Source organism: Garra rufa, chromosome 14, assembly GCF_049309525.1.
Source record: "Garra rufa chromosome 14, GarRuf1.0, whole genome shotgun sequence".
Taxonomy (NCBI): Eukaryota; Metazoa; Chordata; class Actinopteri; order Cypriniformes; family Cyprinidae; genus Garra; species Garra rufa.
In genome coordinates, this window is record NC_133374.1 from 9846484 (window position 1) to 9866204 (window position 19721).

General features: G+C 40.9%; 1 protein-coding gene across 1 annotated transcript in view; it reads left to right on the forward strand.

Annotated features, from left to right (window-relative positions):
* Positions 1-19320, forward strand: part of kmt2bb (lysine (K)-specific methyltransferase 2Bb) — a 51505-nt gene extending 32185 nt beyond the window's left edge. Inside the window, exons 29-37 of the mRNA XM_073818355.1 lie at positions 67-3061; positions 3149-3241; positions 7857-7966; positions 8046-8183; positions 8378-8630; positions 14042-14149; positions 14510-14593; positions 15076-15205; positions 16654-19320. Of these exons, the coding sequence (XP_073674456.1) occupies positions 67-3061; positions 3149-3241; positions 7857-7966; positions 8046-8183; positions 8378-8630; positions 14042-14149; positions 14510-14593; positions 15076-15205; positions 16654-16929 (4187 nt within the window). The 3' untranslated portion in view covers positions 16930-19320. The remainder of the gene's footprint in view (positions 1-66; positions 3062-3148; positions 3242-7856; positions 7967-8045; positions 8184-8377; positions 8631-14041; positions 14150-14509; positions 14594-15075; positions 15206-16653) is intronic.
* Positions 19321-19721: the final 401 nt, after the last annotated feature.

The window sequence follows — 19721 nt, forward strand, 5'->3', positions numbered from 1 at the left end:
AGCATGTATGGTCTTCAAAAAAATTCATATGAAGCATTTTGATCATTAACTTTTTTTTTAAATTAGGAGCTGCCCCATCTAAACCTCACCACATCCTAACTATTAGTGATTTGGATGACACTCGAAGGCAGCGACGGCATAGCCCGCACACCCAGAATAGTGGTACCCGTGGTCACATGGCCTCCCCTACTCTTGGATCCGCTGCAGGCTCAATTTCATCTAGAGCAGGTGGTTCCCACCACCCTAAAACATCCCAACCTACCTCCCCAGTTTTCCCCTTTGGTGCTACTGAAAACCTGCTGACCTCTTCATCAGCTCGTCCTGTCGGTCGAAGTGCTTCCTCAGTCCGGGGTTCTGGAATATTGACGCCCCATTCTACCTCAGGACTGTTTTCACAGTCCACAAGGCAAGGTGGCATTGGCAGCACCAACAGATCCCTCACCTCTCCCACCCACCTCTCCACAAGACCAAGGCCTTTTGATTTTAATCAGATAGACTCTGAACTTCCACACAACTTTATAGCATCACCACAGGAGCATCCAGGAGAAAATGGTGCCTTGCCATTAGGAGACTCTTTGGGTACACAAAAAGTTAATCATCTAGGCAGTGACAGGGATTTCCCTTACACATCCTTCCACTTAGAGGCAGACCTGACTGTGGCACCTGAGCTGAGAACTGAGCTTGAAATTGAAGAAACCGAGCTGAATGAAGGCGTAGCTATGAACTGCAGTGCGCAAATTGTAGTCGAAGGTGAAGACAACCAGGAAGACTTCTGGGAGGCAGAAGAAGAAAAGTCCAAAATGTCTACCCAGAGATTGACTTGTACTGTTGATCCTTGTAGGGAAGACTGGGGTAACAGTTCTTCTGATGAGGACATGGAAAACTACTTCAACTTCACTCGCACGGTGGTTACTTGCAAGGCTCAAAGGGACGCCTCACAGACATCTTCATCGTCATCTTTAAGGCAGATTTCACAACTTGATGGTGTGGATGATGGGACAGAGAGTGATACAAGTGTGGCTAATAATGATAACCAGAGTGTGAAATTGCTGAATCAAGCCCAAAAGCCACACAAACCTCTCAATGCTGTGCCTCATGAACAGACAACAAGCAACGGATTGTGTTTGGCATTTCCAAGTTCTGTTTCTAATTTCTCATCAATTCGGTTAGAACCAGTGTCTAATTTGGTGGCTGATCAAGATTCCTTTGGTGTAACTCCAAAATTACAGTCAAACCCTGGGTTGATTGTACACCCACAAGATGCTTTGACTACTTTTGTTGACCCAAAACCTTCAAACACTGAATTTTCTACATATGGTAGTGATTACCAAACCCCTCATTTAATTGTTGAACCAGAGACTCCCTTACTTCTTGAGAGATGTGATCCTCTTTCACCCAATGCGCATTTCACAGAGTTGGTCCCAGTCCAGGATTCTCCTAGTGACTCTAAAGAATTGTACTTGGATCCTAGTAGTGGCCACTTTGTATCATCTATGGATGACTCCAGAGTTTACCAAAGCAACCACTTGCAAGATGATTCTCCTAACTTAATGGCAGTCAATGGAATTCAAAGCCCACAGCAACAAAATCCTGTTCCTTCCACGGTGTTACCCAACTCTTCTGAACCTTTATCTTCTGATTCCTCTGCACAAGTTTCTTTTGCAACATTTCCAAATCAGACATCCTCTGCGACTGTTTCCTTGTACCCTGTCCAAACTCCTGAGGGTAAGACAGTCTTGCCACCCATGGAGAGTTTCAGAACTAAATTACACCCACCTGCTGACACAAGGCCTCCTGTCCCTTCAGTTCCTGGAGGGGCAATGCCATGTGTTCTCACAAATTTACCACAGAAACCAGAGTCAATGCTGTCTGTGCCATCAGCCACTGGTGTACCTCTTGGGACTTATGGGCCAGTTTCGGGAACAGTGTCTGTCCCGTTGCATCCAACTTACCCACAGCCTACTGGCTCTACAACAGTTGGCATGGTTTCCTCCTCTGCAACTTCCCAACCATCAGCTCAGTGCCAAGCAATGCCTTCTGCCATTCAGCCAGCCTCTGCTCCAGGTGTCATCAATGGGTACAACACCATGCCTATGCAAAGAGAAACTGCTCCAGGACGAACAATTTCCATCAATTTTTCAACCCCCAGATCAACAATTGAACCCCAACAACAGTTGGTGACCCAAGCATTACCAGGTCATGCTATTCTTACTGTAAAGGAGGTTGGTGGACCTAATGTGGATCCTACACCACATGTTTTACTTGTCAATCGTCTTGGACAGATTTTTGTCAAAAACCCTGAAAGCAACACCTTCCAGCTGCCAACTCCAAATTCCCCTTCATATAACTGCGTTACTCAAATCGCCAGTCTCTTGCAAAGCAATGCCTTGTCAGCAACACTTGCAGCCGCTGGGAACTTGGCCCCAGTTGTAGGTGCCACCCTTCCAACCCAGGTCTCCCAAATTGTAACCCCATTGGTACAGACCTCCAACACCATTACCCAGCTACTTACCACTAGTACTAACGGACCAGCGTCACTACCAGCAGATGTCAAGAAGCCACGTAGGAATGCCAAAGCTTCTGGAGATAAAGTGAAAAAACCACGGATTAAGAAGGAGTCTTCCACACCTAGAAGGACAAAGTCTGCTAGCACACAAGGCCCCTCTAGCAAACAATCTACGAGTCAAACAACAGCCTCCTCAGATACATCAAATCAAGCAGAAAGTGCCCAAGCTATCATCAACCAAGCTATGGCTGGATATTATGATCCCAACAAGACTGTTCCCCTAATTACCTCTTCACCTCGTAACAGTACCATCGCTGGGCAAACTCAAACAGGTTCAGTAGTTTTACCCGAAGGACTCCTTGTCAAACCAGAGATTAAGGCTTCCCCACCAGCAACACCACCAGAAGCAGCACCTCGACCAAAACAGGTTCGAATGAAAAGAGTGTCCTCTTTATCTGATCGTATTGCCACCAAGAAATCGAAATCTGACTTTTTAGACCTGGACCGCCCTACTGGATTGGAAGAACCACGCAAGTCAAACTCTGTATCAGCCAGGTAAATGAAACCAGTAAGAATTTATTCAAATTATGATCATTAATGGAAACTCTGCATGGAATATTCATTTATCTTTACTTTTTCCAGGTATGGAGTTCGCATTAAAACCCCAACCGTCAAGGGAATTCTAGACTTGGACAAGCCGAATGAAGAGCGAAGTAGTGACTCTGAGAGTGCAAGGTGAGCCTTTAAATGGAAAAGGGGGAATTCCTTGGTTATTTCACTCAAGATATTTAAGCATCAGTATTGTTTTGCATTTTAAACGGTTTTGAAATTACGAAATAATGCAAAAACATCACAACCTTTCTGAAAGTAATGCTGAAGAAAAAGAAATGTTTTTCTCAAGCTTGAGCAGGACTGACCTGTATTTTTTTCCTCATTAAACAGTAAACCCAATGCATACAGTCAGGTCCATACATATTTGGACACTGACACAATTTTTTTTTTTTTATTTTAGCTGTTGACCACAACATATTCAAGTTAGCGTTATATAAAGTGCACATTTTATGCACATTTTATGGGTGTTCTCATCTAAATTGGAGAAAAGGTTAAGGAATTACAGCTCTTTATTATGTCCCTCCCCCCCTTTTGAAGTAAGCATAAGTAAATGGACAGTTGACTCAAAAGCTGTTTCATGGACTGTTGTGGGCTATTCCTTAATTTTTTTCCACATCAATTAAGCATGCAAAAGGTCTGGAGTTTGATTCTAACACCGTGTCTACACCGGACGCAACAGTTGTCGCGCCGGGCCGCAACAGCTAAAGTCTGTCTACACCGGACGCGACAAAGCGACCGTTGCAAATCATTTAAACTTTGTGTTAGCACGTCATAAATAGAACGCGGCAGCAGATTACTGTCGGGGATTTGCCTTATCGCGTCGCTTCGCCGCTGTAGACACGGTGTTAGTGTACTATTTGTATTTGGAAGCTGTTGCTCTGAACCTACATCATGTGGTCAAAGGAGCTCTGCATGCAAGTAAAACAGACCATTGTTAGGCTTCAAAAACAAAATAAATCCACCAGAGAGAAAGCAGGAACATTAGGAGTGACTAAAGGCGCGGTCACACTGCACTTTTCGTTCCATTGACTTCCATTCATACGCATGTGAATGCGTTAGACCGGAAACGCAAGCCCGTGCGTAACATTTCGCATTTCGCTGCGTTTGAAAGTTCAAGCTTGGTGAACTCTAACCTGCGAAATCGTATCACGTGACTCAGTGTGACCAACAGGAGATCGATACGTCACAGCTTGAACTCTAGCTGAATGAAAATAACCTTAAATTTAAACATTTAAAACTCCAGTACTGCGGTAAAGTGTAGTAGATTGCATGTTTTTACATTTGAAATGTACAATTAGTTGTCATGTGCTGAATTTAAATTTTTAAAAAGACTGCATAGCATGACGTCATATCACGACCGTTGCAGCAGCATCCAAGGGAATTTCACATGATCAAAGTCTGGTGTGACCAGTGTTGGTCATCTTACTTTAAAAAAGTAATTAGTTACAGTTACAAATTACTTCTCCCAAAAAGTAATTGAGTTAGTAACTCAGTTACCACATTGTAAAAGTAATTAGTTACTCAGCAAAGTAACTGTGACGTTGTTTTTTATGTTCTATAACGCTATTACGTTCTATAACATCTTTAATATCAAAGATGTTTATATTAACTGATTGAGAAATAAAAACACTATATACAGTATTGTAGAACATTTGGTATTTATTTGAGCTCAATAGATTGCAGCCTGCTATATGATATGCATAGAAATAAAAACATATAAAAAATAAATATTGTGCAAAATAAAGACACAAATGTAAACTTGGGTAAAAAAAAACAAAGGAAAACCTGGCCATTAGTGCAAATCTCTGTAACTGTATATTAGGCCTACTGCACAATAAACAGAACACTATCCAACTCTTAAATATTCAGTATGCCTTTAATTTCAATTAACGAGAAGTAGTGCCGGTACTTCCAGTTCGCGAACGCTACCTTTGAATTTCCCCGGCTCGTCGCCATTGTCACTCACGCTGTCTTGTGTTTGTCAGAGCGTGCAGTGACTGAGACAGCGTGAGCAGGGCACCGCCCACCCAGCCAATCATCATCGCATTTGCAACGGTGTCATCATCCCCACCCCTGCTCTCTCCAGGCAGCTGATGGGTAGCCAAAGCATGACACCTCGCGCTTTATTCAACCAAATTTTAGTAACGCGACACTTTACATTCTCAGTAAAGATAACGGCGTTGCAACGATGGGAAAAGTAATTAATTAGATTACTCCGTTACTGAAAAATGAACTCCGTTACTAAAGCCGTTATACTTAAACGGCGTTACTGCCAACACTGGGTGTGACCGCAGCTTTATTTAACAGTTTGATACATTCTGAGAAAAAGGAACTCACTGGTGAGCTCAGGAAAATGGCCTGGACGTTCACAGAGGACAACAGTGGTAGATGATTGGATGATCCTCTCCATGGTAAAGAAAAAAACACTTGCCAAGAGGTAGGCAAAAGGTTAACAATCAAGATAAGACTTCACGAGAGCACAAACAGAGGGTTCACCGCAAGGTGCAAACAAGGCCAAATTAATCTTTGCCAAAAGCCAGACCACATCTGGAGTTCTAGAGTTCTTTGGATGGCTGAAATAAAAGGAAATCTGTTCCAGAAATGATGTTTCATTAACAAAGTTCGGGAGAAGCGCGTCAGATACTTAAAGGAACCGTATGTAAGAAATTTATGTCAGTTAATCATAAAACGGCCCTGACATGTCACTAGACATTAAGAAATCATGTTCATTTCAAATACTTATATCACTGACAACAGTGGTCCGGCCAGGATATTGTCATTTAAAAGTGAGAGTTGCAGCCCTCAACTGATGTTATTGTTGTCATTTTGTGTTTTGGTCTGAGGCTCCACCCTCCAGCTATCTACCAATCACGAAGTCAGTAGAGTTTCGTGATCCGGGTTGCCAGCTCTGTTACAGCTGCGGCTATACGAACGTGTCGGATAAAACATGTATAACGTTACGAAACGTAAAAGACCTCGTTATGAACCCGACATACGTCGTGTCAAAGTCCAAAATAAAACAAGGATTTGTATAGGAGATGCCTTTGAAAGATGGAGACGGCTGAAAACGGAGAAGAATTTGAAGATAGACGCCATCGTTGGTAATTCGTCCTGGACAAGTAAGATTCATCTATGTTTGGCTAACTTTGCTTCCCTACACAGTGGATTTCCCGCGGTCGGCCGTGCAAAATGCGTTCATAAAAAGCTTTATATCGCACCACGAGCAGGGTATGAAAACAATCTATGTTCCGACTGAAATGTGGTATTACAGTACATCTTTACGAAATATTTGGCTAATCGCCATCTGTAAATTTCTGCGATACATAATTACTTCGCAAAACATCTCTCGTGAAGCATAAACATAATTAACAGAAGAAAAACAAATTACTGTGTAAGGCTCGTCACTTGCCATTGGAAGCTCCTTGAAGCAGCCTACTCCTGCAGCTTAGCTTAGCTGGCAACCTCGAGTCAGGGGGGAGCGGGAGGGGATACACCGTTCTACAGTATTTTGAAAGTGATTGCAGTACCAGTTTTGGCCGCAATCCTACATACGGTTCCTTTAACGTAAACATCACAAGAGGAGTCCACTCAAGTCAATCACTTGATGGTTTATCAGTAACCCTCCACCACCCCATCTCCTCACTCCGAGTTCTCACTACTCCTATTGGGGGGTGCTCTGGGTTCGGGCCATTCCTGAGCTCGGAGCCCTTCACCGGACAGCACGCCAAACATGCACTACTATTCTCCGGCTAATTATATGAATGACAGGAAGAAAAAAGTATGGAGAAGGCTTGGAACAGCTCATGATCCAAAGCATACAACATTATCTGTGAAACCTGGTGGAGCAGTGTGATGGCATGAGCATGCATAGCTTCCAGTGGCACTGGGTTACTGCTGTTTTTTGATGACGCGAAAGAAGACAGAAGCAGCCGAATGAATTCTGAAGTGTACATGAATATCCTGTCTGGCCAGGTTCAGCCAAATACAGCAAAGTTGATTGGACGGCACTTCGTAGTACGAATAGACGATGACCCAAAACATACAGCAAAAGCAACCCAAGAATTTTTAAAGGTGAAAAAGTGGAATATTCTGCAATGGCCAAATCAATCTCCTGATCTCAACCTGATTGAGCATGTATTCAACTTGCTAAAAAGAAAACTAAAGGCAGAAAGACTCACAAACAAGCAACACAAAAGAGGAAACCCAGTCTTTGGTGATGTTCATGAGTTCCATGATGTTCATGGGTCAACAAATTATTTAAAATGAACATTTTATTTATTTGTCCAGCTACTTCTGAGCCCCTGAAAATAAGGGCACTGTATATCTGTATATAAAAACGGTTGTAAATCCTAAGCTTTTTGTGTTATGTTTTTACATTACAGCTTAAAGTATGCACTTCAGTTTAATCTTTATTATTCCATTTGAATTCTGTTCTGGTGGCATACAGAGTTGAACATTTTGTCAGTACTGTACATGCAGTACATCATTCCAAATGTCTGTTTAACATGTTAAAGAACGAATACTAAATGCTGTCATACTAATAAGATGAAATAGAACAAACTGCCCACTGTGCTATCTTTTCCACTTGAGTGTTCTATCTGTTCTATCTTTTCCACTTGAGTACGTCATCTGAATAATTGGTGACGTTATTGTAATATTTTCGTAATGGAAATAACTTGTCACTCACCACAATGGCGTGACTAAACCACTCTGTGGCCTATCTTTTATTTTATTTTAGGCCTGGACCTTGGGATCGTCTTTCATTATCTCGTGGTGGAGACGGCAACAAGCCAGCAACCTGGGATCCCGCTAACCGCAATGCACTGTCTGACTGGAACAAACACTCAGGTATTATTTTTTACTTTATTTTATTTTGCTCACGTTAAGGTGTTTCAATGGATTTAACAATAAAAATCTTTCCTTTTAGGGATGCTGTCCTGTTCAGATGATGAGATGCCTCCCTCGGATAGTGAAGAGCATAGTCCTCCCAGCCGAGACCAGCCCCACCTACGCTTTGAGATCGCTAGTGATGATGGCTTCAGTGTAGAAGCAGACAGTGTTGAGGGTAGGAGATTGTGGTTGGAAAAAAGATGTTGTTAAGTGTAAAAGTATGGTCTACTTTCAGTATGAATATATATATATATATATATATGAGGCAAAGACCTCATATGTTACGTGTGCATGTGAAATGTTTTGTCTTTACATTTTTAAATGTATTTATGAACCAAAAATGATCACATTCATTCTTCGCATTCACAGTTGCTTGGACCGCTGTTATCGAGGGAGTCCAGGAGGCCCGTGCTGTTGCTGGACTCAGGCAGCTCACTTTTTCTGGGATGAGCGGGGCGCGTGTGATGGGAATGTTTCATGATGCCGTAGTCTACCTGGTAGAACAGCTCCAGGGAGCCAATCGCTGCCAGCGCCACACCTTCCGCTTCCACAAACAGGCCAGTCAGGAGGAAGATCTGCCCGTTAACCCAAGTGGCTGTGCCCGCTCTGAAGTCTACCTGAGGTCAGTCCACTTGTTTAACTGTCAATTAATCAAAATAAGAAAAAAATATTTACTCTATATATACTGCTACTAATACCAAATTATAAAAATAATAATTAGGGTTGTCAGTTTAACATGTTAACTTAATTATTAGTTATGAAAAAAATAACGTTGTTTAAAATAGTTTAACACAGCTTAAATGGGATATTACACAACAGTTCAGTAAATAAGAAGTTGATATTGTGTTATATTTCAAACACTATATCATTTTTTGGCTTAATTTTGCAGAGAACATATTACCTTTGAAGCCATAGCATAGCATTGTTGCGTGTTTAGTTTGGCCAATACCTGGCAACAAGAAGGTAGGTGTTTTAAAGTGAAGAAAATGTTTTGCACCGTGCTTCTTGGTTACTCTTCATACATGAGGAGGGGGATTGGATGTACACTTGTTTAGAAGAGATGTTATCTAGGAGCACAAGTTTTGTGACGTAAGTTTGCATGATTAAAAACGAACTTTTCTGAGTATAGTTCACACCTACTCTTATCTGTTTCACAGGAAGTCTACCTTTGATATGTTCAACTTCCTGGCGTCACAGCACAGACTTAATTTTGCAGAGAACGTATTACCTTTGAAGCCATAGCATAGCATTGTTGCGTGTTTAGTTTCTGAATGAATCTGCGTTTTGAACGAATCATGAGAATCAATGATTCAAAGGCCTGTTCATAAAGAGAGCCATTTACTTAATTCCTGAACGAATCAGCCATTTTATCGAATTAAATCGAATGAGTGAATGACTCAAAGACATTTACTGCCAACTGCAGGCAGGTTTAGTTTATTATTTAGAGTATAATTTCATTTTAAAACAAAAACAATAATCGTAATAAAAATGCAAATATTAAAGTGATATGGTAACAGTTTTTTGGTTACCATGACTTTCATTATATGAACAAAAAATACTGAGATGTTTCTCAAATTATCTTCTTTTATGTTCCATAGTTAACATTAGGCTGTTGCAGTCTACATGTTTATGTGTAATAAATTTAATGTTGAATCAAATAATATATTTCGCTCTAAAGCTACAGTTTGTAATGTCTACTTGATACTTTCTCGTTTAACACAATAATGGCTTTAAAATAATCTTTTGTGGATATTTTCACAGTCAAATTTAATTTGCTATTAATTGAATTAATCGACACATCATGTAATTAATTAGATTTAAAGTTTTAATCAACTGACAGCCCTAATAATAATCAATTTTCATTTTTACGAAACAATATTGATTCTTAAATCCTTAAATCTATTAGTCTGGCCTTTCGTCTGATAAATCGCAATAGGCTTTGTGCTTTATCACTGTTGATATGAAACAAAGTCCCAGGTTTCAAATTCTGTCCATTTCATTCCAATATTTAATCAGCAAATCAGAATCAGAATCAGAATCAGAATGAGCTTTATTGCCAGGTATGTTTACACATACTAGGAATTTGTTTTAGTGACAGCAGCTCCACAGTGCAACAGAGTGACAGTGACAAGACAAGACATAGATTATAAAAAAGAACAATATACAAGTACACAAGACAAAGTGCAAAGTGCAAAATAGCAAAAACACAATATACAGAATATGCCATTACTATGTACAGGTATATTAGGTGCAAATTTGGATGTAAGTAGGTATTAATAAAGATCCTCTAGTGAAAGACGCCTCATTGTACCACCACAGAGAGGTATTAAATCACTGTCCAGAACATTCTCGTTCAACGTTCCTGCCTGGTGGAATGATCTTCCCACCCCTATCCGGAATGCAGACTCCTTAACAGCTTTCAAACGACTGCTGAAAACCCATCTTTTTCGACACTATGTGACTCAATAAAAAAAAAAAAAAAATCCTCCCTTCTAGCCTGTTTTTCCTCTCTTTCTTGATCTTCTCCTTCTAGCCTGCACTCTTCTAACAACGCCTGATATATGGTATTTTTGAACACTTCCTATGTTGATCTGCCTCCTTAGGATGAATCACTTGTATTCCCAATTGTAAGTCGCTTTGGATAAAAGCGTCGGCTAAATGAATAAATGTAAATGTAAATACTGAATAGATTAATAAGGCGTATAATAGTGCTGCAGGTTCCACGTTTACTGACAAGTGTTCATGAGATGGATTGCCTGGGGGAAAAAACTGTTCCGGTGTCTGGTCGTCTTGGTGCTCAGTGCTCTGTAGCGCCGACCAGATGGAAGCAGTTCAAAGAGCGAGTGTGCTGGATGTGAGGGGTCCAGAGTGATTTTGCCAGCCCTTTTGCGCACTCTCGATAAGTAGAGATCTTGAAGGGTAGGAAGGGTTGTACCAATGATTCGCTCAGCAGTCCGGACTATGCGACGTAGTCTTCTGAGATCAGAATTGGTAGCTGATCTGAACCAGACGGTAATTGAAGTGCAGAGGACGGATTCAATGATGGCAGAGTAGAACTGTTTCAACAGTTCCGCTGGCAGGTTGAGCTTCCTCAGCTGGCGGAGGAAGTACAGTCTCTGCTGGGCCTTTTTCACAATGGAGTCTATGTGAACATTCCACTTCAGGTCCTGGGAGATGGTATTGCCAAGGAACCTGAATGACTCCACTGTGTTAACAGTGCTGTTCATGATGGTGAGTGGGGGGAGAGCAGGGGGGTTTCTCCTGAAGTCAATGATCTCCACAGTCTTGAGCGTGTTGAGCTCCAGGTTGTTATGACTGCACCAGACAGCCAGCTCTTTAACTTCCTGTCTGTAAGCAGACTAGGGATGTTAACCGATGACCGTTTGACCGGTGGTTGACCGTATCAACGTTAACCGGTCAAAGTTGTCGGTAGTCGGTTAAAAAAAAAAAAGTGCCGGTGCGTCTTTTACGCATTCTGAAGGTGCCTGTTTTATCCATTGGTTTTATCATGTTGCAGTCTATTAGGCCGCAATCACACTGAACGCGTGCGCCTTTTAGTTCTAAAAACGCGAGGCACACAGCACTGCCTTTTTTTGGTGACTTTTAATAAAAGAGCAGTGTGCTGCGTTTTTTTATGTTGCTAAGCAACGACAAAAACAGCTATCCTGTCAGTTAAATCAAAGGATTATAGCGCGAACGCTCTAAAATCTTAGTTTTTTGCTGTTAAGTAAACTGTTGAGAGCGCTCCTGTAAAAAAGCGAGGCGCAGCAGGCGGCGAAAACGTGAGGCGCCTGGGGCGCATAAGCAGCGCGTAGAACGCTCACTGCCAACAGAAATCCATTCAAAAGAGGCACATTCGCGTTCGGTGTGATCCGGGCCTTGATGCGGCAGAGTTGCGAAATTGCAGGCGTGGCTCGAAATGGCTGTTATTTCAAATAGCGTACCATATTTTAAACTAATCGGTTAACCGGTTTCAACCGGGTAATGAGGCTCGGTGGTCGGTCAAGAATTTTTTTAGTTTTCGCCATCCCTAAAGCAGACTCATCACCGTCTTGAATGAGGCCGATGAGTGTGGTGTCATCTGCGAACTTCAGGAGCTTGACAGAGGGGTCTTTAGAGGTACAGTCATTCGTATACAGGGAGAAGAGCAGTGGGGAGAGAACACAACCCTGAGGGGCGCCAGTGCTGATAGTCCGGGTGCTGGATGAGAATTTCCCCAGCCTCACTAGCTGCTGTCTGTCTGTCAGGAAGCTGTTGATCCACTGACAGAGAGCTGTAGGCATGGAGAGCTGAGATAGTTTGGGAAGAAGGAGGTTTGGGATGATTGTGTTAAAGGCTGAACTAAAGTCCACAAACAGGATCCTCACACAAGTCCCTGATTTATCCAGATGATGCAGGATGAAGTGTAAACCCATGTTCACTGCATCATCTACGGACCTGTTTGCTCGATAAGCAAACTGCAGGGGGTCCAGTAAGGGTCCGGTGATGTCCTTCAGATGAGCCAAAACCAGTTTTTCAAACGACTTCATGACGACAGATGTTAGCGCCACAGGTCTGTAGTCGTTGAGTCCTGTTATTTTGGGTTTCTTTGGAATGGGAATGATTGTCGAACGTTTGAGGCAGTTCGGTACTTCACACATCTCCAGAGACCAATTGAAGATTAGTGAGAAAATGGGGGCCAGCTGGTCAGCACAGGTTTTCAAACAGGCTGGTGTCACACCATCAGGGCCTGGTGCCTTCCTTCTTTTGTTCTGTCTGAAGACCTGGCGAACATCTCTTTCACTGGAGTGGGTTGTCGGAGTGGGGGAGAGCGGTGTTGTTAGGGCTGTTGTTGGAGGTGTGAATGGAGTTTTTCCAAACCTGCAATAGAACTCGTTCAGGTCGTCTGCCAGTTGTTGATTGTCCACCATGTAGGGGGATGGTGTCTTGTAGTTAGTGATGGCTTTCAGGCTGTCCCACACTGATGAAGAGTCACCGGAAGAGAATTGATTCCTTATCTTTTCGGAATAATTCTTCTTTGCCACTTTGATCTCCTTTTCTAGTGTGTATTTGGTCTGCTTATACAAGACACTGTCCCCTTTCCTGTAAGCATCCTCTTTGGCGTGACGAAGCTGTCTGAGTTTTGCAGTGAACCATGGTTTGTCATTGTTGAAAGTTAAACGAGTCTTGGTAGGAATGCACATACCCTCACAGAAACTGATATATGAAGTAACAGTGTCTGTGAGCTCATCCAGATCGGTAGCAGCAGCTTCGAAAACACTCCAATCAGTACAATCGAAACAGGCTTGTAAAACCCGCTCTGTTTCGTTGGTCCATCTCTTCACAGACTTTGCTACAGGTTTAGCAGATTTAAGTTTTTGTCTGTAGGTTGGTATAAGATGAACCAACCTACCAAATACCATTTTGGCACTGTTTAATGAGGAGTTGCATCAGTATAGTGCCTCAGTTCACAAGAAGTGGCTTCTCTTCCTCTTTAATACCAGTTTCAACACGAAAATAAACATGAATAAACAATTGAAAGTTTGTTAAAAGGAAGAGTTGAACTTACTCATACTGAAATCCGTATCCGGTCTCATGATATTGCTCAATCAGTGTTACAAATTATTGTTAAAGAGCCTTTCCCAGCAAACTGAAACGTGATTATTTGCTTAATGGCCTTTTTGTGTAATTCATTCAGTTGTGTTGTAAAAAGTCACTCACAGTCCTAGTTCACAATCTAGAGTTAGTTACTGGGAACCTTAAATAAGGAAATTAATAGCAGGTCGCTGTTTGGGGAACGTCCCTGTATCATTTACTTCTATAGAAAGAGGTTGAATGACTAATACCTGGCAACAAGAAGGTAGGTGTTTTAAAGTGAAGAAAATGTTTTGCACCGTGCTTCTTGGTTACTCTTCATACATGAGGAGGGGGATTGGATGTACACTTGTTTAGAAGAGATGTTATCTAGGAGCACAAGTTTTGTGACGTAAGTTTGCATGTTTAAAAACGAACTTTTCTGAGAATAGTTCACACCTACTCTTATCTGTTTCACAGGAAGTCTACCTTTGATATGTTCAACTTCCTGGCGTCACAGCACAGACAGCTTCCTGACACCGACCTGTATGATGAGGAAGAGGATGAGGTTCTTCTTAAATCCACCAGGTCAAATAAGATTTTGAATTTTCAAAGTGAAATCTTTTTTGTATTGTTTCATTATTATAACACTATGTGCATTAAGCAGCAGTTTGTAAGCCATTCCATTGCTAATTTGCTTTTAATTTTATTTTTAAAATGAATCATTTAAAAAATATTTTAATAGGAGAAACACTTGGTTTCAATGATGTTTTAAGTTTGTTTGTTTTTTGTCATGACAATGTGCCTACATATTCCTTTCCCCTTTTTAACCCTTTGCTATTAAAGGTTCCTCTTTCTTGGATATTTCTCTCAGTATTACCCTTTTTGATGCTTAGTCATCTGTGGTTTGTTTTTTTGGGTGACGAATAAATGTATTTGCAATTACAGGCGTGCTACAAGTTTGGAACTTCCGATGGCAATGCGCTTTAGACATCTAGAGAAGACATCCAAGGAAGCGGTTGGTGTCTATAGGTAGGTTGACTTTTTTTAACCCTTGAATGAGGAAGTGAGTTAGTTTCAGTTCAGTTCAGTTTGAGCAAAATCAGTAGAAAAGATGGGTATGTTTTTATATTTTGCAGAAGTCAAAAAATCCATTGCGAGACTATATAAGATGAGATTGAAATACACACCTATAGTTTCCTATAGTGATCTCTTAAAAATAAACCTGTGAACAAACCCTGGTGTCAAGGAAATCTAAAAAAGACTGTGTTCTTTTATAGAAACACATTTTCTGAGATCTAATAAAAAATTTCTATTAATTTAGTCCAACGTCTTAAACAGACTGTTTGAAGTCTGAAGTTCACAGAGTCCTCTGTGGCTTAGGGGGGAATGTTTTTGCCAGTGAAAATACAATCTTTGGAATCCACGCTGTATCCCTTCTCCAGTTTCTTGTCTGTTGGTTTTCCTGAGCAATAATTTTAGTTCAAAACATTCTTCGTGTCTAATTCTTGTAGGTCTGCCATTCATGGAAGAGGCCTTTTCTGCAAGCGAAACATCGAGGCAGGAGAGATGGTCATTGAGTATTCAGGCATTGTCATTCGGTCTGTTCTTACGGACAAACGTGAGAAGTATTATGATGGCAAGGTAAATGAAAGCACATCTGCGTAATTACGATTATCTACAGTTAAAGTCAAAAGTTTACATACACCTTGCGGAATCTGCAGAATGAACATTTTTTTTAGCAAAATAAGAGAAATCATACAAAGTGCATGTTATTTATTTTAGTACTGACCTGAATAAGATATTCACATAAAAGATAGTTACACATTGTGCACAAGAGAAAATAATAGTTGGATTTTTGAACCCCGTTCAAAAGTTTACACACACTTGATTCTTAATACTGTGTTGTTACCTGAATGATCCATTGTATTTTGAATACAATGGATCCATTGAATAAGCTGTATTTTTGTTGTTGTTGTTTAGTGATAGTTGTTCATGAGTCGCTTGTTTGTCCTGAACAGTTAAACTCCCTGCTGTTCTTGAGAAAAATGCTTCAAGTTCCATAGATTCTTTGGTTTCCCTGCTGATAAAAACAGCTAAAACCAGCCTAGGCTGGTCATAGCTGGTCAGCAGGCTGGTTTTAGAGAGGTTTTGGCCACTTTCCTAGCCTGGCCAGGCTGGTCTTAACTGGTCAGGCTGGGAGACCACCAGCTAAAACCAGCTTGGCCAGCTAAAACCAGCCTAGGCTGGTTGGCTGGTCTTAACTGGTTTTAGCTGGTGGCTTTTTTCAGCAGGGTTATCAGCATTTCTGTGTATTTGAAACCTTTCAAATGATTGTATAATTGTGAGATCCATATTTTCACACTGAGGACAACTAAGAGACACACATGTAACTATTACAGAAGGTTCAAACGCTGACTGATGCTAGAAGGAAACACAATGCATAAACCTTTTGGAATTTGAAGATCAGGGTAAATTTAACATATTTTGTTTTCTGGGAAACATGTAAGTAGCTTCTGAAGGGCAGTACTAAGTGAAAAAAGATATAAACAAAATAAGAAAAACATACACATCTTCATTCCTTTCAAAAGTTTTCACCCCTGGCTCTTAATGCATCGTGTTTGTTTCTGAAGCATCAGTGAGTGTTTGAACCTTCTGTAATAATTGCAAATGAGTCTCTCAGTTGTCTTTATTGTGAAATCCAAAAGATGGATCTCAAAATCATACAGTCATTGTTGGAAAGGGTTCAAATTACAGAAAAGTGCTGAAAAACCAAAGAATTTGTTGAACCTAAAGGATTTTCCTCAAGAACAGCAGGCAGTTTAACTCTTCAGAACAAACAAGCGACTCATGTACTCTAGTCTAGATGATCCAAAAACTGTGGATCATTCAGGTAACAACACAGTATTAAGAATCAAGTGCAGGCAAACTTTTGAACTGGTCATTTTAATAAATTCAACTATTATTTTCTCTTGTGGACTATATGTAAGCATATTTTATGATATATCTTATTCAGGTCAGTACTTGATTTAGTTCAGAGTTTGAATTTCACTCTTATACCACCTTTTTCTTTACTCTGCTTATCCTACCAGGGCATTGGATGCTATATGTTCCGCATCGACGACTTTGACGTGGTCGACGCCACGATGCACGGTAACGCGGCGCGGTTCATCAACCACTCCTGTGAGCCAAACTGCTACTCTCGAGTCATCAACGTGGAGGGTCAGAAGCACATAGTCATTTTCGCCTTGCGGAAGATCTACCGCGGAGAGGAGCTTACCTACGACTACAAGTTCCCCATAGAAGATGCCAGCAACAAGCTCGGCTGCAACTGTGGAGCCAAGCGCTGTCGGCGCTTCTTAAACTGAAAATGCGCGGTGGAGAAGAACGACAATGGAGTTAGACGGGTAAAACGGTAGACTGAGGCTTGACGAGGTCTATGCTGAAGGTTTCAAAGCTTAATATTCACCACATCAGTTTCAAAGTCCTTCAACGGGGATATACAAGGACCGCCAACTATCTGTTGCGGAGGCGTTCACATCCTTTATTCTGGATTGCTGCCATTCAGTTCGACATTCAGTCCAGTAGAGCAGATGAGTATACAAGGGCATTTCCCACCATGCTGCAACCTCTTTGCTTCATTAAAAGTTTCATCGGAATATTAGCGGTTTTGGAATGAGTTTCGGTCTCAGTCATAGCAGTTTTTTAAAACCAATTCACAAGTACGAAAAAAAGCGGCACAAATATTAAATTATGGACAGTCATTGTATATTTTGCAGTATAATTGTGACTACTTTTAAATTATTTCTGCAGGCTTTTAATGCTTTCCAAAAGCTGGAATGCGCTGCCAAGAGTTCGGGGCGTTCTGTTCCCCGGGAAAGACCTTTAAGTTCTAAACAACCTTCTGTTATTTCCTCCCACGAGCTGAACTTGATGTGCTGGATTTATACGATCTGAACAGAATCGCCTTTGTGTTTGGACCACAGTGGTGAAGATACTCTGTAAAAAACATGCCTATTACTAATGAAATGATGTGAACGTATTCAGATCTGTATCTATCGATTTCACTTTAGATCACACTTAGCTGAGAAAGACTCACAATGCTCAGGACAACACTGTAAACCCCTCAGTTTGACCCATGGATCCACTCCTCGCGCATGGCAGTCGGTAACAGACTCGTTCTGTTGCGTTTCACTCTCATCTTTGCTTGAAAACCTTTTAATCAAAGCTTTATTTTTAAGTAATTTATTTTCTTTGCATTTTTACAGGCAGGTCTAACTCTTCATTCTGTTTCTGCGGGCTTGTTTTGTGGTGTAACTGTATAAGCGTTCATTTTTAACTTGATGACCTCCATGGTGCTAAGTCCTAACATGAGTCCTAAAGTGGATAAAAACCATACTTCCTCTTTTTCATGTCGCGATGCGAGCTGTAGTTGTGGCAACCGGTACTAAAATAGCAAAGAACCAGACACACTTATCAACAATGTGCTCATAAAAGTAAACAATGTGTTGAGATTTAATTCTGAGAACCCAGATGGCAACGTTTTCGCATGTTTGTGCTTTTTATACCTCGAGAGCCTTGTGTCGAAACAAAACCATGCCTAGAGGGCGGATATTTGTTTTTCGTCATGTAGTAGAGGACACTACTTAAGCTAATCGTGACTAAACGCATCCTCGTTGCGCCAAGGTGTGATGACGTTGTGGATTGTTCCTGCAATAAATCATTTTTTGCCACAATTGCACACATTGGAGCTCTACATTTATTTAGGGAGTTAGAAACTGCTTAAAGTGTCCTAGAGACGTAGGACCGTGAAGGCGATGTATACTGGTGACTTACAAAATCTATATATATTTATAGAAGAGTTATTAAAACAGTTTTTCAGTAGACGATGGCACTCGGCACCTTCGTTTTCCTTGAAAGATTCGGGAGTTGGTTCTCTTCTTCACGTGGGAAAGAAATCAACAAGCTGATGCCATCGTTCATCCAAGATCGTTCGGACTGTAAGAGCGTTCTATTGATTCCTGTTTGTCTTTATAGGTCTGTGCTTTTTGTATGTGACCAAGGTCTTATCAGAGTTTTCTTCAGGGTTTTTTTTTCTCCGTTCTTTTAAAGCGTTTTCCCCGTTTTCTTTAACTTGAACATTGAGGATGAGTTCTTGCAACGTGGCCTTTTTACGAGGTGATGTTTTGAGCCATTTGTTTGTTTTAAATGTCTTAGTTGTCTGATTTTATTTTACCTTCTCAAAGGAGAAGATCCTCCCTCTAAAGCATTGTCGTCTCCTGCTTTTTCCTCACTCTGTGTGTTTGTGCGGAGGAAGAGTCTCCATCAAGAACCTGAAATTTAGCAGATCTCAGATTTTAATCAAACCACCCTAGACTTGCAAGGATTCTACCTCAAGCTGTTCAGACAACGTCAAGTAATACTAATGCAAAACTAGATTTGCTTGGTCTGTTCTGTCATGCAGAGTTGGCTCGTGTGCAATGAAGGATGCAAAGCACTAGTCAGGACCTCCTGTGATAATGCGTCTCTTGGGAAAAGAAAATCTGTCTGTTCCTGTGTAGGTTATTTTAAAAAAAACAACAACAACGTTGTGTTGAAAAAGACTTAAAATGGAAAAAAATGTGTCTTTGCTACCTTGTACAAACGACCCCTAAGTTTGTAAATAGTTGTATACATATTTCTAAACCTGTTTAATTTTTCTATGCACTTTTTTATTTATAATGTTTTTGCTTAATAAAGATGTACAATGTTTGAACAAAGTTCAAGATTTTGTGTGGTATTTGTGCTGAACGTACAAAAGACGTATATAAAGGTTCGCCAACAATTCTATATTAGAATTAAAACATTATAAGAAAAAGGCACTTCTGTGTTCACTTCTGTAAGGGTGAACTTGAATAGGAGATTGTAGAACATTTAGTGAAACCATAAAAAGTGTCTTGCCTTGGATTCCTGCTTCTGATATTAATCAGGTCTGGAATTGAGAACCAGCTCCAGAGCACTCATTCAATCCCTCATTCAATATTCGCTACATTAGTCCACTCATAAAGTTCACTTGAAGGAGTGAGTAAATTCGGACACTGAGTACACCGTAAGGACTAACGCTCTTGCATAGTTTGCGGTTTAATAATCATTTGAAACGGGCAGTTCCGGTAGTAAGATT